Genomic DNA, 24,252 nt, shown 5'->3' on the forward strand with positions numbered 1-24,252 from the left:
TGAAAGGAGCCTAATTCTGATTACAGGTTCCGTCCCTGTTCATCAGCTCCTGCTAGCTTTCCTCCGACAATAAAAATAACATGCATTCTCTATGTGGGAGAATTCCTTAAATTCATTATTAGTGAAACATTAATTGCCCATGTAAAATATATACTAGAAAACAATTCCTGCTTAGATGGTTTGAGGTGAGTAGGAGGGAGCCAGCCCTACTTCCTCTGTCAACGTTTAAACATTTCTGGAAGGTTGTGCACTAATATTCAGGCATTTTTTAGAAATTACCAATCTCTTTGAAAAAACAAAGGACTCAGTTACAGAAACAGGTGCAGGACCACCCTTGCTCTCTGCAGTGTAAGTATCTGCCCACACTGAGCTGACAAGTTCCCTGGAGGACGCAGAGTTTCTGAACAGAGTCACGAGTTATCTTCTCACCAGCAGCGACTGGACATGGACATGGTGTGTCTGTGCTTTGCTTTCTTTATCGTGATAAATCTTCAGGTTGCTAGAGGTTAATTAGCAGACTTGCATCAGCGAAGCTCAGTGATTCCAGTAACTCAGAATGTTTCACTAATAATGAATTCTCCCACATAGAGAATACATGTTACTTTTGCTTGCCGGAGGAAAGCTAGCAGGAGCTGATGAACAGGGACGGAACCTGTAATCAGAATTAGGCTCCTTTCACAATTTGGCCACTTATTTTGGCGTGTTGACATCCCAGGTTTGATCTTCGGTCAGGGCACACACGAGAAGCGGCCATCTGCTTCTCTTCCCCTCTCCCTGCCCCTTCTCTCTCTCTTCCCCTCCCGCAGCCAGTGGCTTGATTGGTTCAAAAGAAATGTTATATTGCTCATTCCTTTTAGCTTTTCTATTCCTACTTCAGAAATCATTTAAGTTTATTGAAAAAAGTTTAATTTAAAAGCTCCACCTAGAAAATGAGTTTGAGATTTTTAGCCTTATTTCTCAGTAGTACTGTTTGGTGTTTCCTTTAATGAGTTAGTGCAGAATATAGTTATTCTTTTATTTTATTTTGTCTTTTTTAAATTACACTTCTAAACGGCTTCATTCTAAAATTTTAACCAGGGCATTACAAGAAATCTAAGGGATATTCTTTTCCCCCCGCTTTGTAGTTTATCTTGTCAAGGTCAACCTTTCCTAGAATGTACTTTAAGGATATTTTTCAACCCTCCCTGTTTTTTTGTGTGAAACAAAAAGATCAAATGTGCCTTGAAAAGAAAAGGATCACGATCTCTAGTGAAGACTGGGGGTGTCCAGACACTGAGAGTCAGGCACAGAGAGGGGACTTGAGAAATTTAAATTAAGTAGGGCCTGTCTTCCCACCTCCAGAAATTGTAGAAGTTGATATGACAGAGTCGGCTAGAATAGCACCTCCCTGTGCTCCCTTCGCACCCTGCCGTGCTGCTCACACACAGACACACACAGTTCATACACACGTGCATGCACAGACGTGCACAGTCACATGTATACGTATGCATGTACATGCATATACACTACATGCATACACACGACATCTGAGGCTAGTTTTGCACAAGTTTACCCCACTCCTATAGCATCTGCCTAGAACTTAAAATTTTTTTTGTCACAGCCCAGCATTTTCCCCATTTTTCCAACAAAAGGTAAAATAATTCTCTAAGATACCCGATATTTAACTTTTTCCATGAACTGTTTCCTAATAATCTCTCCCAGAAACCTTGTTGACTGCATCCACTGCAGCCTCGCCCTCCCCGTCCGCCTGCGCTGCGCTTGGGGAGCTCCCGTAGGCTGCAGTTAATCTTGATAATCTTCAGGAACTTTACTTCCTGTCCAGTAGTCCTGAGTCAAGTGAATCTCTGAAATGAAACATCTTGTAAACATTATGTCTGACATACCCACATGTGGTTAAACTTTATGAATTTAGTGTTTGATGCTTTGCTTTAATAAGACATTTCTCGGATTACCACACTGTTGGCATGCAACTCATGATGGCCGATAGCAGTTTTGGGGGTCCTCACTCCCGCAAGTCACACACTGCCTGGCCTTTGAAAAGCTCTGTATTATAGCTGACAACGTTTGGGACTTGGATTAGCTCAGATTATTGAACGAAATAATGGGAAGTCTAAGGTCAAAGACTCCTCCTGGCCCTCCCCCTGTCCAGAGCTGGTCTCTGTGTTGACTCTATTTCATGTAATTACACAAATGGGCCTTCATTTGCCATGACGTTTTGATGTCAGGCCAGTACCTTCCCACCAGCGTTTCATGTTGCCTTTTTGTAGAAATGACACTTAATGCATGAACTCTAATTTCTGGGATCAGTTTCTTTCAGTTAGAGCGAGAATAAGACTACACTTTCAGAGATTTCTGTAGCTTGTTATTAGAGCGAGGACTTGGATGCTTGTTCCGCACTCCTCATGCGCACGTATGGTTTATTCCCAATCTTTTATGGTTGTCCTGCAATCAGAGAAAAAAAATCTTAACCTATTCACACTGTGGTTTAACAGCTTATGTAATATTTTTGGGAATCACACAATTACACTAACAAATACAAATAGCAAAAGTAGCTTTGGAAAAACATCACAGGTCAACTGGTCATGAATTTTCTGTGTGCTGTGTGTGTCGGTCAGTAAGTTTTTTTTTGGGGGGAGGGTCATTTAATCTACCAGCTCATCCTAAACTGAGGTCATTTCTACTGGACTCAACATGTAGAATCCACATCTTTATTTTATGCGGCCTAAGTGTCTGTTTGTCACCGATAGCTTATTGGTTGCTTGTGTAACTGTACTAGCCAATGGGGTGAAGTTGCCACGGCTGAACACAAATTGAGCGGGTCAGGGGGAAGGTGAACATTTGTTTGCATTGGCAATCATCTGCTTTTGAAACAATTTAAGGCTGAACGCAAATTGAGCGGGTCAGGGGGAAGGTGAACATTTGTTTGCATTGGCAATCATCTGTTTTACATAAAAACTACGTCTTAACGTAATTTCTTTTAAGAATGCCTCCTAGAAAATACAGCACTGAAGAGGAGAGAAAAGGAGCTAAAGCTGCACAAAAACGGCTTTCTCGACAAAAAGAAACCACTGAGCAGAGAAAGACAAGGCTTGCTTCAGTCGCAGAGCAAATGCATCTTTCTCGGCAAAATGAGACTGATGAGCATAGAGAAACAAGGCTTGCCTCAGATGTAAGACAAAAAAACCTGTCTCGACAAAATGAGTGCCTTGAACAAAGGCAAGAGAGAAATGCAAAAAAAAAAACCCGACAGAGTAATGCTGACCGAAACGCAAAAAGGATTAAAACAGTTTCAAACGGAGAAACTTGAATTTTTGAGCATTCCTCTGGTGACATGAATATTAAATGTGAACACTGTCAGTCCTTAAACTTCAAGTTAGAAACTAATCGATTTGACTGTGGCAAGAAAGGATTTTCTCAATGTTGCAAGTACGGAAACATTGTAAAAAATGATGGAAAGATCTACACAAGAAATGTTGTGTACAAAGAGATCTTTGACATGTGAATTAACATTTTATTATTTAAATCACCTTTATTTATTGAGCTAGCGGTGGCTCTTAAGAAATGTACCGCCAGTGGTTTCCTTCATTGCACTCTACTTTAAGCAATTAAGCAAGTAGAAGGGGGAAACCCCGTGGGGCACTAAGCAAAGGGGCGTCCTCGCCGCCTGCCCTGGGTAATTCAGTTTGAATTAGCAGACACCTTTGCACAAATCATTTTAATTACAATTTATAATATCTAGAACAGCGGTCATTTCGTATGACCGCCGGGCTTTCTAGTTTTACAATACTTAGTAGGACTATAGTTTAATTGTGAATTACCATCATAACTTCCCGCTGAGCAAGACGTGGTTCTACTCTTTCGATAAGTTAGTCTCCAAAAACAGAGAACGCGTAACCCTGCATGCCGTGCTGGGTGCTGGGATTTTCTCTCTTCCTAACAAAATGCCTGGAAGAAGGAACCGGGAGAAGAGGTTTGAAAGGAGCAGTGTTCCCCCCATGCACTCATCGTGTAGCACCGGAAACCTGTCGCTCTGCTCTTGCGGTGAAGCGGTCCTCCTACTTGGTGGTGAGTGACACTGCACGGTTTGTGCCCGCACGTCCCCTGATGAGGCCCACGGCCCCGCCGTCCTGTGACAGCTGCAGGCGTCCCGGTGGAGACAAATCGGGACTGAGTTCTGAGGCCAGTGCCACAGTGTCCCGTGTGTACCCTATGGCAGCATTTTTTCTCTGCTTCTCCTTTTTATTTTTAAGGAGCTTTACTTTTGTTGCAGCTGGATTATATGACTTAATAGGAAGGAGTTTTTGTTCAGTTCATCAAGTTATAGCTCTACTTTTCCAGGATTTAATTTCCTCTACAAGTTCTTTAATAAATAAGTAAACATGGGCAGGGGGAGGGGAATAGATCAAGAAGGCTAAATAATATATGTTTTTTATGCTGTTAAAAACGAGTGTCTCTGATTAATCCTTGTTGAGATCCCTCTTGACAAATTACTGCCTGGCTGTGGGAGAAAAAAAAGAAAAGAAAATCTTACCTTTTGCAACAGTAGGATGGACCTGCTGGGGAGCATTCTACTCAGTGACACAGCCTGTCAAAGACAAGTACCACATGCTCTCACTTATATGTGCAATCCAAGGAACATTTAATTTGAGGAGATAAAAGTGGATGTTAAATAAAGCCGCTGCACTGTCCAGATGCGTGTGTGCACGTGTGTGTGTGTGCGCACAAACTGCTTTTGACGTGAGCTGAGCATGGTGCAGATCTGCAGTACACTAGCTCTGTGTCTCTATAGTTCTAGTCTTTAGGCCTCTTGATGAATGAGCACTTGAAATTGCAGCTCCCCCCACCCCACCCCAGTTTGCAAACCTCTAATAATTAGAGGTAAGGCAGGTTAAGTGTAGTAACTTATACATTCAATATTTAATCTTCCTTTTTTGTAAATAATGTGTTTTTTTGTCTCTCTGCTGCAAAAGTAACTGCTTTGTTTGCAATTTAATGAGGAGAGCCTGACCAGGCAGGCAGTGGTGCAGTGGATAGAGCGTCAGACTGGGATGTGGAGGACCCAGGATCGAGACCTCAAGGTCACCAGCTTGAGCGCAGGCTCATCTGGTTTGAGCAAGGCTCACCAGCTTGAGCCCAGGGTTGCTGGCTCGAGCAAGGTGTCACTCGGTCTGCTGTAGCCCCACGGTCAAGGCACATATGAGAAATCAATCAGTGAACAACTAAGGAGCTGCAACGAAGAATTGATGTTTCTCATCTCTCTCGCTTCCTGTTTGTCCCTCTCTTTGACTCTCTCTGTCTCTGCCACAAAAAAAAAAAAAAAAAAAAAAAAAGAAATTTATTGAAGAGAAAAAGTAGAAGATATTATGTTCAGAAAATCATGTTTATAAGCAAAGTTAGCCTGACCGGTGGTGGCACAGTGGATAGAGCATCGATCTGGGATGCTGAGGTCCAAGGTCGCTGACTTGAGCACATGCTTATCAGCTTGAGTGCAGGGTCACTGGCTTGAGGGTGGGATCATCAGCATGATCCTGTGGTCACTGGCTTGAGCCCAGGGTTGCTGGCTTGAGCAAATGGTCACTGGCTTGGCTGGAGGCCCCCCCCCACCGTCAAGGTGCATATGAAAACAACTAAAGTGATGCAACTATGAGTTGATGCTTCTCGTCTCTCTCCCTTCTCTCTCTGTCTCTTGCTAAAAGCAAAACAAAAACAAAACAAAACCAAGGTTAGTATGGCATCCTGATCTTAGCAGGAAATTCAGATTTAAGTCTGAGCCTAATCCTAACGCATGATCAGTGGCCTCTAAAATGTAAAGGGTTTATTTTCACAGTAGCCTTAATTTGGGGCTTGCAGGTTTGTTGGTTTGTTTTCTCATTCAATTTTGCAGACCCTGAAGCAATATTTTAATTATAGGATTTGTAAGTTTTATGGCTTAAAGATCAGCAAACTTTGTTTCTTCTTGGTTGTAACACATTATCTTACTGTCAGAAATTTGTGATCTTGTGTTTGATAATGCACTACCCCCCCTTTCTGCGGTGCCGGAATTCTCAGAATGGCTTCACTTGTCTTTCCCCCTTTTAAAAACATGTGTTCTTCGAGAAATGTTGCCTTTACTTAGACAAAGCACGCGGTCACTGGGAATGTGTTTTCTATGGTTCTGTTCACGTACATGAATTTTCATTTGCTGTTCACATTCTAGACTTTTTCTTAGTTTTGCCGGCTTGAGGTGTTTCTTCATCACGTTGACTTCGAACTAAGCTGCATCGGCTTTTCTCACTTGGCTCTGTCAAATCCTACTTTCTGACGAGTCCTCCCTTACAGCGAGCGTGTGGAATGAGTGATGAGACAGATGCACAAAGGGACAGGAGAGCAAGAGGGTTAAGCTCAAGAGTCCGCGTTTCCTCAGGTCAGCCCACCCTTAGATGGCAGCACTGATGGGCACTTCTGTCCTTTCACTGTGACAAGTCCTATTTTTACTAGAAAAAATAAGTTATTGAAAATAGTACTATCCAAGTCAGAAGTCATAGCAACCTTGAGATACCTGCAGAGGCACACACCTTTTCCAAAACACTCCGGCCTCCTTTTGAAGCCACATACCTTTAGCTTGTTCTTCCTTCTCGTGTTTGTGTGGTTGGGAACAAGAAACCTCACATGTGCTGGTTGTGTTGCATAGAATTGCTCTTGATGTGCATTTGTAATGCTTTAAACTCTCCCACTAAACTCTGTGCTCTTTAAGAGCAAGAACTGTACGTGTCCTTCAGTCCACATGGACCTGCTGCTTACGGAGAATGTGTAATGTGTGGCTACTTCAGAGGGACGGGGGCTGGGGGCTGAGCAGTGGGGCCAGGCCTGGCCCTGCTGCCATCTCTCCTGTGTATAGTGGTGACTTGGGACTCGAAAAATTTTTTTGGGGGGGTAACATGTTTCTCTTCTTTAAAAAGAGTTTGAAAATGACTCTATTGGATAGATGACTTCAGTGTCTTGTGATATTGTATAGTCTAGCCCCTCATTTCTCAGGAGACAGACCCAGATCCAAAACTGTTTTGTGGCAGAACTATAACTTAAACACTCTGTTCTAGCCACACGGCCAGCACTTTCCCCAGTATCCCACCCGGTACACGTCACCAGAACCTGCTGTACTGGAGGACATTGTGTTGTCCTTGGAATATTGGACACTCCTTACTTGATTGCATAATGAATGAAGCCATCGTGGGACAGGTTGTAGTTTATTATCTGTAGACCAAGTTCAAGTAAAAACTGTCATTCTTTAGGATCTCATTGAATGTGGGTATCTTAGACACCTGAATTCACCTGTTGTAGAAGTAAACCGATTGTCATATCTGACAGTGTTCTTTGTCAATCTTAGGATCACCTGCTCTTACCGGCAACCACCCATAACAAGACCACAAGACCAAAGATGTCGATTGTGCTACCAGCAATAAACATCAACGGTAAGCTGAAGCTGTGGTTCACAAGCAACATGAGATTTAACCAAGAGCTTTGTGTAACTAAGATTCTCTGGATTAACTAAAACAAATCTAAACTATTCGGTTGGCCAGGGATAATAGATTCATGCATTAATTCTGAAACACTTCCCACAAAATATTATTTAAAAATTTTTATACTATTCTTAAGAATTAAAAGGTTTAAAGTGGGTTTTTTTTAAAGATTTTTATTGATTTGAGAGAGAGAAAGGCAGGGTGGGGAAGGAGCAGGAAGCATTAACTCATGGTTACTTCTTGTTATGTGCCTTGACACGGCAAGCCCGGGGTTTGGAACCAGTGACCTCAGCATTCCAGGTCAACACTTTATCCACTGCACCACCACAGGTCAAATTACTATATTTTTAAAAGAAAAAATTATTCTCTTTTATTTGTCAAATTGGAAAAATTAGCAGTTTGACACATGTTTCCCGAGACCTTACTGGTTTACACACTGAATAAAGACACCCGTGAGAGTGAATTTGTGAGTGAGGGTTTTGGAACTTATAGCAGTTTCCTGTGTTAGTAAATGGTGAGATCATTCCCAGATCAAACCTCAGAAGCCTGTTTATATTTAACCAATGATACTGATGAATTTGATATTGATAATATTATATTGCATTTTGTTCTCTAGTGTTGGGTATTAAATAAACCACAAGTCAGACTGTACCACTTTTAGACTATCCAAAGAGGTCGAGGCAGAGTGTACTTGCTTATTATACTGGAGAAGGAAAAATATGACACACAGAAACCTCTATTCCAAAAAGGAAGTCCCGTAGGAATATACAAAGTTCTGAAGAAATGTAGTGAAGGAAAGATGATGTCAAGCTGGGTTTGCTCCCAATGCCAGCGTGTTGTGAGGAGCACAGAGTGCTTCCCTGACACGTTGAGCTGGGTGCTACCAAGAACAGGAGGGTGGCCAGCACCTCGGCCCACGCATCAGCCTAACAGGACCCACCAGTGGACTCTGCCCAGTGTCGGGCTCCTGGCATCTGAGATGAAAGTGAAAGTCCTTGAACTAGCCACAGTTGACCCAGTCCACATGCTTATTAATGATCATGATTAAACCATCAAATACAATGATAGAGCCAAACACTGGGGTTCTAGATAAATTCCAGTAAAGTGTAGCCTTAGAGAACACATATTAGATACTCACTGTCCACTTAAGATTAGAGAGGACTATAGAATTTCAGTGCTCTGTAACTAGAGAGCTTATTAGAAAATGCTTAGGAGGCAACTGTATACGTAAAAGAAATATAATTTTGTTTGTTAAAGCGTCAAAGAATTGCCATAATTTCTTCGTCTTGCAAAGACATTTACAGCAATCGGAAAAGCCCGTATCATAGAGGAGCTTCCAGAAAGGTGTCCAGGACAGTGTGTCTGGGTGAATTCAGTTTAGGAAATGGCGTTATTCTGCCCCATGGGTGCTGAGGACCTGGCCTGCAGATGCTCAGAGAGGCTGCTGTCAACAAGGCAGAGCCTGGCAGCTGTGTCGCTGCGAGTGGGGCCCTTTGGCCAGGAGCTGGTTCAGAGCTAGCTCTCTATCCCTGTAAAGCCCCGCGCAGTGACAGGCTGTGTGACGCTGTTGATCTCGGCCAGCACTCGTTTTTGAAAATGAGCCTTTTGTGGATTGGAAAAATACAATCATTGGGTAATTGTTTCCTTTTTAATCTGGTTTGGATTTCTTTGTAAATAGTTTTGTTTTCTCATTAGGATATAGTATGGTATTAGGACAAGTTAAGATTCAGGTTCAGGAATTATTGGTTGTGTGCATAGCATGCGTCCACCCTCGAGCCTTCTGGACACCTGTCACCTCGCTCTCACTCAAGGTACTTCTCAAGGTAGAGCCTGACTCCTCTTCTGACCCAGGCTCTTGGGGTCGGGGGGGAGGACAGTGTCCCTGCCCTGCCTGCCACAGCCTCCAGGTGACTGCTCTCCCCTGCAGTCTCTCTCACGTCCCTCTGGTGTGTGACTGCCCTGTACCTTTCCGGCTGTGGTTTCGCCCCTCCTCACGGCTGCCCCCACATGCTTGCCTTTTGCTCTGCACCCTGCCTCCATCCCCACTGCCTACAGGAACGTGTGGCTTCTGGCGCCCCTCGCTGCTCCTCTCTGTCAGCCACACTCCAGCCTCCTGACCACGCGGCGTCCGTCCTTTGACTCTTCGGCTTCCGTGTCCCTCGCACCTCAGTGGTCATGCTGCCTCCCTGCCCAGCTAGGTCTCCTGTCCCTCTTGCACTTCCCCCAGGTGGCTCCTTTTCTCTTGGGCCCCACTTGTCTCAGTTCCCACCATCCCCTTGCTGCAGCTGGGAGAGACATCCTCAGCACAGGAAAGTCACTTCTGGTTCATGACTATTGACCCCAAGGGGCACTGAGTACTGCCCGTCAGCCCGCTTCCTTCTCTCCTCAGATCTCCAGCCAGTGACCACTCTGTAGGCCACACTGCGAGACTGGCCAGAGAGGCCTGGGCCCTCGGTCCTGCAGGGTCTTCATGGGGCCGAGCTTGCTCGTCCACAGAGGGAGATGTTAGCGCACCTTCCTCTCATGGGTGCTGGGGCTGCGTGACTGCAGGTGTTCTGCACAGCACTGGCCGTGTTCAGGTTCCCACTGGGTGCCTCAGTCCTCATCCCTCTGTTGTCCCCATCCCGTCCTCCACGGCGGCTCCTCCCTCATGGACCCGGCGTGTGGCCCCTCCCAGGTTGTCTCTGCCCCCGCATCTGTCCTTTCTGTCCTCAACTGTTCCTTCTCTGCGGGGTCATCCTGTCAGCGCCCCCTCACTGTTGCCTCGCCGTGGGGACCCCCTGATGCCACGTCCCTTGGCACTGCGCGTCACAGCGGGATCTGGTGAGTCAAGTCACAGTGGGATCTGGCACAGGAGCTGCTTGTCTCCCTCGTCCTGTTTACGTTCCTCCTGTCCTGCTGCTCATCCCTGGCTGTCCCCCCTCAGTCTGCCCAAACGCTCTTGCAAAAGGGTCAGTCTCTGGCCAAAGCCACAGGCCATGTCCTGTTCCCTTCACCTGGTCTCTCAACAGGTTGACATGGTTGACTCTTCCCTTTGTCTTGGTTCTCCAGTTTTTACTTTTAAAAATTTCAAATCAGCAGAACAATTGAAAGGCAAGTATTAGAATCTTGAGAACCTTTACCAGTTTTTTACATTTCCCCACATTTTCCTTGTCTTTATCTGGTTATCTATCTACACTCATATTTTTTTGAGCCATTTGAGAGTAAGTTGCAGACATGTGACACTAGACCCCCTGAATACACATCTCCTAAAAAAGGAATATTCTCCTGCATATGCGTAATCACGTGACCACACTCTCAAAAGTTTAACATTGATACAATGCAGCTTGCTGTGTAGCCATGTTCCAATTTTCACGTCTGCCCCCCAGACACCCTGTATGGGCATTGGGAAGGGATTCAGAGTCCAGCAGCTCCTGTGTTACCTCCGCAGGGGCCCTTTACCTGAGCAGCTCCCGCCCCATATCTGGTGACAAGTATGTGCTGAGAAACCGCTCAGTGAGCTACATGCACACATAATACAGGCATCAGCATTGTGTGTACAGTTTAAGAGTTGTGGCCCTGGCCAGTGGCTCAGTGGTTAGAGCATTAGCCTGGCATATGAACATCCGGTTTGATTCCTGGGTTAGGGCACACAGGAGAAGCGACCACTGCTTCTCTCCCCCTCTCTCTCCCCCTTCTCTCCCCCTTCCTCTCCTGCAGCCAGTGGCTCAAGTGGTTCAAGCATGGTCCCAGACCTTGAGAATAGCTGGGTTGGTCGAGCGCATCAGCCTCAGGTGCTAAAAATATCTGGGGTACTCCAGCATCAGCACCAGATGGGGTTGCTGAGTGGATCCCAGTACGGGCGCATGTGGGAGTGTGCCTCACTATCTCCCCTCCTCTCACTTAAAAAAAAACAAAGAAGAGCTGTGACAGTGTAAGTAAGCAGTTGTGAAACCACCACTGTCACCATGACACGAACGTTTTGTCAGTTCAGAGTTTTGCTGATTCCCCTTGAGGCTGGCTCTGATGCCCTCCCTTGAGACACTGTGTAGGCTTTTGTGACATGCTTCTGTCTTCCCTCCCATGTCCCCGCTCAGGTAGCGGCTCTGCGAGGACACGTAGGACCAGCACATGCCCATCAGAACGCTGTAGGGTGAGCACGGGTGCCCCTGGTCCTTCATGTAATTCTTGTCCTCACTTGACAGATGGCACACTGAGTTCCGCGTGACTGGACACTGCACAGCACTATGTGACAGGCCAGGCGGGACTCGCACACGCTGTGCACAGAGTGTTCTGATCAGTCATGCTGTTATTTCTGCATTAAAGACACTGGTATAAATGGTGCAGATTCTGAAGGAGGATTTCTCTACTACTGCCTCCTGCAGCACAAGGCTAGTCCATTCATTGCCAGCTCTATGATACAGTGTAGCACAGTGTTTGAATGTGACAGGCACGTTTGTTGAATGAAAGAATGAGTAAGGTAGATGTTACTTGGTCATTATTTTGAGGTCATTTGAAAGTTTTATTTAATTTTTTATATGATTAAAAACAGTTGTCAAGCACACAATCTTTTCAAATGTAAAGTAATTAAAATGTGTGCTAGGCTACCTTTCACCACATTGTTGAGATTTGAAATTCACAGTAAAGAATGAATTGAAATTATTAACATCCTTTTCAACAATTGCTCTTCAAGGAAAACATACGTTAAAAATTGACTTACAGACCCTCCAAGATCCATAGATTTCTTTGGCTTATTAGGCATATAAGTTTGATAAGCTGTGCTATAATTATACCATTTATAATCTGAACAGTAAAAGTTATATGGACACAGAAAAGTTTGGGCAGCTGTTCATGGAAAGTGCACATATATTGTGAGGACATCTCTAATATCAAAATTTTTTATCTTGAGCAATATCAGGATTTGAGAAAGTAGAGTAAAATATATTTTCTGCCATTTCTGAGTTAAAGAGCTCTATTTGACTTGGCAGAAAAAGTGATTTGTCGGTCTGATTCCCCTTCTGATGTGGGGGAGCCTGTAGAATTTTGGAGAAGGTGGCAGAGGATGTAAAATAAGATTTTATTGTGCAACTGATGTATGTAGGACCTGGAGAAGGGTATTTGGGAAGAGGAATTTGATCTCCCAGTTTTAGCAAACTAAACTAGATTCCCAGGTCAATGTCTGGTCTTAAACAGTAGTGTATAATTATTCTACTTTGTGGTTTTGAGCTGGAAAAATGTCTATATGAGAAATAGCTAAAGAGGGTAGACATGGTTGTGAAATTAATGCCATTTAGAAAAGACTGGTTATATCGCTCTCTGCTCTCCAATCCAATTTTTGTAATTTATTGTTCTTCATTCCACATTCCCTTTGTTATTTCATTTCTTCTGTGCCATAAGAGGATTGAGAGAAGGCCAGTGCAGCTGCAGGAACGTCTTCCTTTGTCTGGGGGGTCATCACTCCAGAGAGGGGTGCAAATGAAAGAAAATGCTACTTACGCTTGAACAAAGCTGAAGACATGATTGCAGCCGGTTGGCTGGTTGGCAGAACGGGATCATGAATTAAAAGTGCTATTTTAGAAAAAGGATTCTGGATGTTTTTGCACTAACGTCAGCATTTCCTACTTTTAGATTATTTCTACTTATGTTGTGGTGAAACCGCTCATTTCCTTTCAGTCCTGGTAAATAATTCAGCAAAATAGAACATGGAGATTTTTTTAAATGGTAGCTACTTTGTGGACATCCTCCGTCATAGAGAACACCGTTAGCAGGTGCATTCTGTCATCTGACCTGCGCAGTGATTGTCCCCCCTCCTCCAGGGGCCACGTGCATAGTCAGCACCATATGTACCCCGTGAGTGCTGCACGTACACAGTGCCACTTGTATGTGCGCAGTCAGTGATGTATATGCTCCGTCAGTGGCATGTGTACGTACGCTGTCAGTGCCGCAGGTACTCCGTCAGTGATGTACATACGTGCACAGTCAGTGCCATACATTTGGCACTGATGGTATATGTATGTCACTAACGGAGCATGTACGGCACTGAATGAGCACGTACGTACGGCACTGATAGAGCATGTGCGGCACTGACGGTGCATGTCCGTCCGTCCATCTGTCCGTCACTGACGGAGCACATGCACTGATGGCGCACTTACGTACATCACTGATGGTCAGTGCCAAATGTACGGCACTGACTGGGTAGGTACATACTTACACCGTCAGTGAGGCAGGTGCACTGTCAGTGCCAAACCTAAGAGTTGAAACGAAAACTAGCAAATTCTTTCCTGTCACTGTTAGGGGCGCAAGTAGGTGAACAAATGAGTTGAAGGCCACGGGGTTATTGTATGTAATCTCCAAGTCACTTCCACCTAGGATAGGCGTGGCCAACAGTTTTTGCCTGGGGCCAGATTAGAAAGAAATCTTTTTTCACTGGCTGGACGAAACATTAAAATTAAAAAATGTTAAATACAAAAACGACTCATGTAAGTAAACAAAATTTTATTATGTAATTTGTTTATGAATAAATGTGAGTGAAAATTTTTTTAATATATATTATTTTAATAAAAATATAATTACATACCATATAAATATCCAAACTGTATCGCAGTCAATCAAAACAATATTTAATTAATAGAATGAGCTTGAAGAGGTTATATTGCAAATAAAACAATTATTTCGTTTTACAAACAGCCTGGATATGTTTTCAGTTATCAACTGCAGCTATTGTCTATGCTACAATGCCATTTGATTCAGCACACTTGACCACAAAAATAACGAATTGTTTGACCTTGGGTGTGCACTGGCAAACTCCACCTAAAAGAATGTGGGTTTCACATCGCCGCTAAACGTCAAACAGTTCATATCGAGTACAAATACAAAAGTTGTAAATCTTTATAATGGAATTTTTAAAAAAAATAAGTATCGTGAATCTATTCAACCAATTATTGGAAGTTAACCCTAGATGAGTCACATGTGGAATTCTTTTTCGCGTATCACTATCTTCTTAAATATTGTATATTGATCTCTAGTAATCAAAGACGCTTCCGCTTCTGAGTAGCTGAGATTTTAAAGTAGCAGCGAATATTAAAAATTTAATCGCGCCTGACCTGTGGTGGTGCAGTGGATAAAGCGTCGACTTGGAAATGCTGAGGTCGCTGGTTCAAAACCCTGGGCTTGCCTGGTTAAGGCACATATGGGAGTTGATGCTTCCAGCTCCTCCCTCCTTCTCTTTCTCTCTCTCTCTTCTCTCTCTCTCTCTGTCTCTTTCTCTTCCTCTCTATCTCATCTCTAAAAATGAATAAATAAATTTAAAAATTTAAAAAAAAACTTTAAAAAAAAGAATACAAAAAAAAAAAATTAATCGTGGGCCGCATAAACTATTACGTGGGCCATATGTTGGTCATGCCTGACCTAGGACCTAACTGATGTCTGTTTTATAACTTAAAGTCAAGAAGAACTTGTTAGCAATGAGACTTCTTTTCACTGTATTTACAATGTAACTTTTGTTGCAGTTCATTCCATTTCATTGTTGTATAATTGCATCCAGAGAGTTGATGAATGGAGTCTTCTCTCGAAACCACGTTTTAATTCTTTTAATGCAGAATGAAGTAGTGGTGTGAGTTTTGATTCACTGCTAAAAGCAATTGTAAAATTCCTTATGCAGACCATCTGTGCTGTGAAAAGGGGAAAAGTCATACTACTGTAGTCATCTGAGAAAAAAAAAAGAATATTTTTCTCTCGAAAAGACACATGTATCTTTTTTTTTTTTTTTTCCCCTGAAGTTGGAAACGGGGAGGCAGTCAGACAAACTCCCGCATGCGCCTGACCGGGATCCGCCCTGCATGCCCACCAGGGGGCGATGCTCTGCCCATCTGGGGCGTTGCTCTGTTGCAACCAGGGCCATTCTAGCGCCTGAGGCAGAGGCCATGGAGCCATCCTCAGTGCCCGGGGCCAACTTTGCTCCAATGGAGCCTTGGCTGTGGGAGGGGAAGAGAGAGAGAGGAAGGAGAGGGGGAGGGGTGGGTGGAGAAGCAGATGGGCACTTCTCCTGTGTGCCCTGGCCAGGAATCGAACCCGGACTCCTGCACGCCAGGCCGACACTCTACCACTGAGCCAACCGGCCAGGGCTAAGACACATGTATCTTTTAATTAGTATAACTAGCCACTGTGGTATTGTTAACATTACAACCATGACACGCAAGACCTTCATAAAGACCTAAGTTTGCACATTGAGCCCGTAGGTTGTGTTGGCAGTTTTCTGGGAGAAGACTGTCATTCAGGGAGCAGGGTGTGACTCTACTTGTTTTTAGAGTTTGGATAAAACTTGACTTAATTTTTAGTTCCTTTTTGGCTCACAGCTCCACTGACACTGAGTGACCAGCTGGGCCTGGACCCAGAGGGATGGTTTAGTTCTAACCCAGAGACAACATGCTGATTTTCTTTTTAAAAGAGAGGTCAGTTAGGTCCTGGATGGTTATAAATCCCAATGTGTGTGGTGTTGGATCAAAAGTGAGAAGGCTATGATAGATGATAGAGTCTTGGTGGTGACCTCAGTCGGTACCCTGGGAGGTGAAACTTAACTGTGAAGGAACCTTAGAGGTTAGGATGAGGAGCGACAAGAAATTTACATAGGACTGCATTTAGCTACAAGTAAGGAAAAACCCAACTATTTACTGGCTTAAGTAAACTGAATTTTCTCTATGTGCTGAGATGTCCCAGAAATATACCAGTCCTGCTGCGGATGTGGATGTGACAATTTAGGACACCAGGATGAAGGTTGCTTCAGTTCCCTTGGCCTTTCTCGGGTGATCTCAAGGTGGCTGCTGCTGCTCAAGCCATTGTATCTATATTTTAGACAGAAAAGAGAAGGAAAGCATGGCGTCTGCAAGGAAAGCAACATTTTCCAGAAATTTCTAGCTGATTTATGCCTCATTTGACATTATATGGTTACGTGCCTTATCCCTAGCTTCAAGAGAGGCTGAAAACTGGGAGGTCTTACTTAACTGGGCACATTGTGATGTGAGAAAGCATGAAGCATGGAGCCCTCTTAGGGTACCGGCTGGTGATGAGCAGCTGCTGCTTGCCACACTGTGAAGACCCTTGCTGGGAAGATGAGACAAGGCTTGTGGGGTGAAGCTGGGGGCTTAGGTCATTAATGAGCGAAGGAAGTGACTTGAACCGGTAAACATGAAATAATGCTGTAGAAGCTGTGGTAAGGACCTGTTAATCTAGCTGAGGTCTACAGATAGACAAGTTCGGGGGGCGGATGAGTCAGGAGGAAGGTCGGTGGGTGGCAGCTACAGGGGTGAGCTGGGAGCCGCGTGGCACCTGGGTGAGGTCGTCACAAGCCGTGGGGAGAGAAGATTTCGGGGTATTCTGTGGTGCTGTCAGCTGGACAGGGACGCAAGCCGTGTGCCGAGCTCTGAGCTGCTGTCTTTGCTGCGCCTTTACCCCAACCCCCTCCCCACCACGCTCTCCGGCTGGCTTTCTCCCTTTCTTGTTCCTTGAAGTCACCTGGTGTCATTTTTGAACTCCTCCCAGACATTCGGTTGTCCCCATTTCGCACATCCTCTTCTGAACCCTCGTTACAAAGCAAATCTGAAAACAGGTTTCTAATATAAAACAGGAAGAACAGGGTGAGGGTCTTGGACACTGATTGTCACTTAGTTGAGAACGATTACTGCTTCGTGGTTTACTGGCTGTTTACATGGGTAGTTTTTTCCATGAGTAGTTTTTTTTTTTTTGTATTTGACTTACTAACAAGCTGCCTAATCTGTAGGGAATTGCACAAGACTTGAGCGGCTTTGCTGGGCTCACACGGCAGGTCCTAGGGTCTGAGTACCTCCTTGACCCAGAGGGACTGATCGCCAGGCCCACCCCAACCCTGAGCAGCATTGGCTCCGGTGAGGTCACTTCACTTCCTCCCTGTGGTAGGAATCTGTTTCCACTCACACAGATGGCTCAGCTTTCAACTCATAAAACTGGAGGTCAGCATCTATTGAGGCCAACAGGGTTGATTTGCACCTCCTGTGAACTGTCCAGAATCTGAGTGTTTCTCTGTTGAATGTGCGTTTCGCTCCGGAATGGATTGTCTGTGTTCTGGAAAACCAGGAACCTGCTTGCATGTCAGAGACAGAGCTGTTTCACAGACTCTCGAGTGTCCGTTTTCGAAGAACTGCCGAGCGGGCTCAGAGTCACGTCCTCGGAGCCGTGTGTGGGGATAGCAGCTGGTGCAGTGGGTGTGGTGCTGGGGTGTCACACAGCCTCCATGACACACTTTCATCCTTGCTCACAGCTGACGTGTGAGAACCAGGGGGCATAACCGCACTTTGGGGTGGCCCTCTCGTCAGCTTTCCGCGGCCCACGTGCTGGCCCTGACGGTGCCCTCAGCCCAGGTCCGGCCGCGCAGACCAAGGGATGAGTACCCGTTTGACAGTGGCTGTGTGTACGCCCAGGCACCGGTGAGCATTTAACAGCAAGCACATAATTTGACACAGTGGCCAACAAGGAGTGAAAGGTAGATGTGATCACAAGCTGATGTGGGGTTTCCATGACAAACCAGAAACCATCACCACTGTGTTAAAGCATGAAGAAACACTTCACGGCATCATCTGTTTGCCTAATTAAAGCACTTTTAATAAGTTTATTCCAACCATGTTTAGCAGACACTGATTTCAAAGTTTGCTTGTTTTTTGCAAGGGTTAAAACATACAAAAGTGGGGTTTTTTGCATTTTCTATGCAGTAAACAGTCATTTCCCTAAATTAGCCTGTCCTAGACCCACAGATCTATTCTAATTCAAAATAAAACATACTTAATAGTGAAAATTAACAGGCTGTCTTCTCACTAATGAATTTGCTGTCTGCATGTCTATAGATGTGGCCTTGTGCTGTCGCAGGAAAACAGGTCACACTCAGGCTCCTTGGGTTTGATTAATTTGCTAGAGCAGCTCAGAGATTGGGGAAGCGCTGATGCTGGTCAGTTTGTTACAGGACATGATGGGCACAGATGAACAGCCTGAGGAAGTGACCACAGGGTGTAGGCACGTCTGTCCCATGGAGTTGGGGTGCATCAGCCTCCCGGTATGTGGATGTGTTCACCAGGCTGGGAGCTCTCCAAGGCCTGTCCCTTCAGAGTTCTGCGGAGGCCTCATCACTAGGCCAGACCATTCTCCTTTTTACTCCGTTTTCAGCCTTTTCCCTTCCCAGGGAATGAGGGCAAGGCTGAGAATTCCCAGCTCTGATCACAGCCTGGCCTTCCAGCTAACCAACTCCATCCAAGGGCCCCCAGTCAGAACAAGAGGTGCTCCTGCTGCTCCTGTCACTCAGGAAATGACATGGGCCCTGTGCCAAGAACAGGGGTCCAACCACTGTGTGTTTCTGTTATGTCACGGGCTCTTAAACTCACGTGTGGCCGGGTGCCCTGCTAGAAAGATGGCTAGATACCTCGTGGCCCAGACCTTCCATCAGCAGCATCCTGACTCATCGGAGAAGGTAAAACGCAGGTGTGAGGAGGAGGAAAACACCACCAAAGAGGAAATGGCGACTTCGGCCTCAGTATCACTAAAAGAAGAAAATATCAACCAGCTGTTGCCCTGAAGTGTCTGCTGCCCTTCACTGTGGAGGGCGAGGTGGTGGCTGAGCCTCTCAGGAGTGAGGAACGTCCTGGGAATGCAGCTTCTGCTGGGGGTCCCAGGAATGCACCTCTGCACAGGGTCAGTCTCAGCACACTGTCTGGAGAGTGTGACCTGGAGTCCTTGTCCTTACAGTGGGAGGGGTGAGGAGGCAGGTGATCTCTAAGTCTCCTGTTGGCCCTAAAATTCTGTGGCGTCTACACAGCAGGCTGACAGCTAATGTCTTAACTTGAATTGGTTGTGTTTTGGAAAACAGATAAATCATGAGCTTAGTTTTTGATGACAGTAAACTTCTATGAACCCAGAGAATTGAACCTCCACCTCCCACGTCGTTGTGTGTTTTTTAAACAATGGTATTTTCCCACACGGCGCGGGTCAGGCACCCGCTCGCAGCGGGGAAATGCTCATCGGATTTGTCATTGTTGTTCTTGGCTTCTGGTTTGTGAGAGCCTTTTAGGTCCCTGTTTCAGTCATCTGTTTCCCAAGTAGATTTTAAAGCATAACGTACTTTATTTAACATTTGCAGATTAAGTTGCAGTTATGATAAGGACTTTGAATGTTCTGTTTCTTTCAAAAATAGTTTTATATTCTTCACATTTGTTATCAAGTGGAGAATTTTGGAGATGTTCTATGTCCGCTGGTCAGCTGTTTTCCGGTGTCGATTCCATCGCCTCAAGTGGCTAAACGTGAAGGCCGCACCTGTGCAGCCCCGCCAGACGTGTGGAAGGTTCCACTTTCTCCACCTCCTCAGCATCGCTGACCGTCCGTTGTCTGTCTGGACCGCAGCCATCCTCTGGGCGGGAGGCGGCCTATCAGGCGGTTTCTGATTCTCGCGTCACTGGACTCAGCGTGCTGGGCACCTCGTTGTGGTCATTGGCCATTTGAACACCTTCTCTGGAGAACTGTCTCAGCTCGTTTGCCCGTGTGAAAATTTGGTTACTTGTCTTTCATCATTGGGTTGCAGGAGTTCTTCATAGAGTGTAGATACAAGTTCCTCATCAGGAATGTGATATATGAATATTTTCACTGTCCGTGATGTCTTTTCACTTTCTTGAGCAAGCCTTAGTCTTAACTCAGGTGAGATTTCAGTTTCCTGAACTTTCTGCCACGTTTTTTAAATGCCTCAAGTTGTGACGTAACCTAGAAGTCTTTGACAGCAGGGCTAGGCTCTGAGACATGGCAGGAAACAGGGACCGTTACAGGAGTCATATTGTGGGTTGTTCTCCATGGCCTGTGCTGTGCTGTCTCATAGCCTCCGTGCAGCATTCCTGCTGCTGCTCTCCCGTGGGGCAGGGGTCTGCAGGGAGGGGCGCAGAGTCAGAAAGTCCCAGTGGGTGCAGGTTGTCTTCTGGCCCAGGGCTCACGCTTCGTGTGTGTCTGTTTCCCATGGTCATGCCCTCATAACACCTTACTGTACCATCCACCGCTCCTCCACTCCAGGCCCAGCCTTCACTCCAAGGGCTCTGCCTTCGACACTGGGCTGTCTTAGTTTCTGACCAGGGCTTTTCATTAATATAACTTTCTGATTTTTTGACTCTCCCTTCCAAATTGGCCCTTCTGAAAGAATTGTGATATTACTCAGACTTTTAGAAATGCTACAATGGCAATCTTCCTTATTATGGAATGATTAAGTGTGGACATCAGGTGTTTTAAATGTCTTCAGGACGAGCCAGGGCTGGGTTACTCGGCCTGCTGCTCCGCGGGAACGCTCTGGTAGCTCCGTGCACAAGCATGTGTTGCTGTGACAGGAGCAGCACTCACTGTCTGACAGTGTCCGTGCTCTGAGCTGGGTGGAGCCTCACTGGGCCTCTGGCACGAGGTCCTGCATGAGGCTGCAGTTCAGCTGTCAGTGGCTGCGGTCTCATCTGAAGGCTCCGCCCAAGGACACATCCTGGTTCCCTCAACTTCTCTGGGACCCGAGGCCTTGCGAGCGGTTGGACCAAGAGCTGCAGTTTCCCTCTGGCTGTTTGCCAGAGGCCTCCCCTCATCCTGGCCACATGAGCCACGGCAACTAGCTCCCAGGTGAGCCAACCAGAGTGCCCGAGACGGAAGCCTATGTCTTTGTCCCCTGAGATCAGAGTTGTTCCTCATTGCTTCATCATATTCTGCCCTTTAGAAAGACATTTTTCACCACCGCACACACTCAGCGAGGAGCAGCGTTGTGAGCTCCGGGCACAGCTCCAAGTAGTTTCGGCGCTGCCTGTCGCTCAGGGAGTGTGGTGTCTTTGTGGGACCCGAGTCCCGGCATTCTCAGATGGAGCATCAGCACATGGTTCATCTTGCAAATAAGCAAGAACTTCAGTTTCAGCTCTCTCCATTCTAAAATGTGTGTGTATGTGCACATCTACATGATACTGTATTTGAAAGCTTCTTAACTGTATTTTCTATTTATTAATCAAATTTTATCAAGGGACAGCATTGATGTTCTGGGACACAATAGGAATTTTTATGTTACTTCATTTTGTCCCTTAACTAAGAAAGATCACCTTTGTTTTAGTTTAGTCATGAAAAACTTTTGCCAAAGTAAAGATGACTTTAGTTTAAACACGTGCAACACACAAAGAATATTTCTTCCTCTTAAATCAGACCATAAACTTCAGTCCTGGTTCCAAATGGACTTGAATAATTCATTTGTCCCACAAGCCTCATCAAGTCACTCTCATAGCTCATAAGTTACACCCGTAATAGCGTCCACGCTCCCAGCTCTGGCCGCCACGGGCTTTACTGATGCGTCCACCTCCCCCTTCATTCCCTGTTCCCACCTGTCCCTTTCCTCCAGGACTCTGTTCCTCCCATCAGTCCTCACCTATCCTCACTGAGCTATCGCTTGGTCGGCCCTGCACCCCATCCCCTTCTCTGCTCCAGCGTTGTGACCAGAGGAGATGCTGGCTCTCCACCCTGCTCACTCGTAGAGGGACATCATAGGCCACACACATGATACAGATGAGGTTGAGTGGCCTGCTGACAGGGCACATGACTTGCTGGCAGATAGGCTGGATGAGCCCAGGGGAGTCAAGGCAACAGGGAGGCCAGGACCCTTGGGGGCATCCACAATCATCTCCTTCAGAGGGCTGTTCTTGTCACCTGCCCCCCAGGCTACAGGAGGCACCCTTCTCGTCCCTGTCACACTCAGATGTCGCAGAGGGAGTACGGTACCTGTTTACATAGCTGCCTTCCTTCCAGACGGCAGACACCCTGGTCGGGGGCCAGGTCTTATTCATCTCTGTCCCCTGCACCCGCGCAGTGCCCAGCACGTGACGGCCGCCGGCACATACTTGTGTGATGGAGTCAGGCTGGTCGTCCACGCAGACTCCTGCTGGGAAAACATCTGCCCGCTCACGCGCTCTGCGGTCGACAGCTGCCGTGTGACCTCGTAAACAGTGTATGAAGTCCCTGCGCAGGAAGGACGGCGAAGTCGGGCGTACGTGTGGCTCTGTTAGGATCACACAGTGCCTGTCAGCACAGCAGTGTGGAGGTTACCACACTTGACGGGTGGGGACGTGTGAGCCCAGCTGTGGCCGGGGCATCCCTGCTGGTGGCATGTGCCTGGATGAGCTAATGGTGTGAGAGGCCGGGGGGGGGGGGGGGGCAGAGCTGTCTCGCTTCAAAGTCTTGCTTTTTAAGAAACCTCAGGAATGGCAGGTTCTTCTCAGCGTGCTGTATGGTCTGTATTTTCTGAGGTGTAGAGCGAGCTATTTTCCATTGTCCGGGTCCCAGAGACATTGATGGTGACCAGGGACACAGTGTGGTGGCTCCCCCGGGCAGACAGGGTTCTTCCCGAGGAGACACCATTATAGCAAGCCGGTGGGGAGGATCGGCCATGCCTCCCAGCACTGGCTCGGGCCTCTTTACCTGCCCAGGCATCCCGGTACAGAGCCTACTGCCACCGCCTGTCTTCTTTCTTTCTTTTCACACTGAGTCATGGAACTCGGAAGACCCTGGATTCTGTCCCCAGCCCCTAGTGCAGGCCTGGTCACTGTTCCCAGTGGAGTGGCAGCATGTGCCCACGGACGAGCTCCTGACATTGCACCCCTTAGGATGATGGCCATCGCTGGACTGTCCCCAAACACGAAGACACGTGCGGATTCCTGGCTCGCCCTGTGGTCTTTGCTCTGACACCAGCCCAGGTGCCCCACACTCTGCACACTGGCTCTCTCGGTTCCATCTTTTCACCAGAACGCCCCTTCCCGCACCAGCTTGCCCTGGCCCACGTGCTGAGACTGTTCCCCACCCCGGCTTCCTGTCCGCCCCCCACCTGAGCTCAGGTCTTGGACTGCGGCACCACCATGCCCGCTGTCAGACTCTTTGAGGCTATGTCTCTAGCCCACTGGGACGGAGATGCTGCTGTCTGTGCTGTCCACGCCGTTCCAGCCGTAGAACCAGGCATGGCGCACAGTGGGTGCCTCCTGAGTGAGAGGGAGTGTGCCGGTAGAGGCAGGCAGGCTGCATCAGGGCTAGAGCTGCCTGTGCTCTGTGCCTGTCTCAGGCTGGCTCCCCCCACGCTCGTGTCCCCGTGGACTCAGGACGCTCCCATCACTTCAGAGGTAGCACGCGCGGGGCCAAGGCCTTGTTCATGCTGCTGCCCAGCAGACGGATGTCCTGCAGTCTGTGGGTCGCCACTTGGGAGCCCTGGTTTCAGTTCAGCTTCAGGAACCGATGTGTGCAGGGAGTGTCGGGAGCTCTACGGGCCTGACCTGCATCTCTGCCTCCCGCGGCTTTGGAGCCGCTGTGGAGGGAGCCCGATCTCAGTCAGCAGCGCTGCACCCATGGCCACTGACCGCGTCTGTGAGGAAAACTCTGTTGGTTGGTTTTTAGTCTAAAATTGCAGCACCGGTCAAATCTCATGTTAACCTGTGGCCAGTGGTTTCTCACGTTTGAGTGAGTTTCTCTATGCCTGGTACTGTGTGGCCACTGTCCAGAATCATTCAGGATTTTATTTTATGAGTGAGCAGTATGCTGGCCTCCTAGTAGGAACCTTATGAGGGTCCTTCAGGGTCTGGACTTCTGGCTCAGCGCCTCCTATTGAGGCTGAGCTGGCTCGGCACGGACAGAGTACCGTGGGGAGGCCGGGCTGGCGCTCTGGGGTGGGACCCCGTGCACGGACATGGAAGGCCGGAGAGCTGCTCTCTGACCGGCCGTGCGAGTTGCA

General features: G+C 46.9%; 1 protein-coding gene across 2 annotated transcripts in view; it reads left to right on the top strand.

Annotated features, from left to right (window-relative positions):
- The window catches only part of ATF6 (activating transcription factor 6), a 105,121-nt gene that overhangs the window by 71,585 nt on the left and 9,284 nt on the right, over window positions 1-24,252 (top strand). For both annotated transcript variants that reach the window (XM_066260999.1, XM_066261000.1), the window contains exon 16: window positions 7,364-7,448. In XM_066260999.1, the coding sequence (XP_066117096.1) occupies window positions 7,364-7,448 (85 nt within the window). The remainder of the gene's footprint in view (window positions 1-7,363; window positions 7,449-24,252) is intronic.

The sequence above is a fragment of the Saccopteryx bilineata genome, chromosome 2 (genome assembly GCF_036850765.1).
Source record: "Saccopteryx bilineata isolate mSacBil1 chromosome 2, mSacBil1_pri_phased_curated, whole genome shotgun sequence".
Lineage (NCBI taxonomy): Eukaryota > Metazoa > Chordata > Mammalia > Chiroptera > Emballonuridae > Saccopteryx > Saccopteryx bilineata.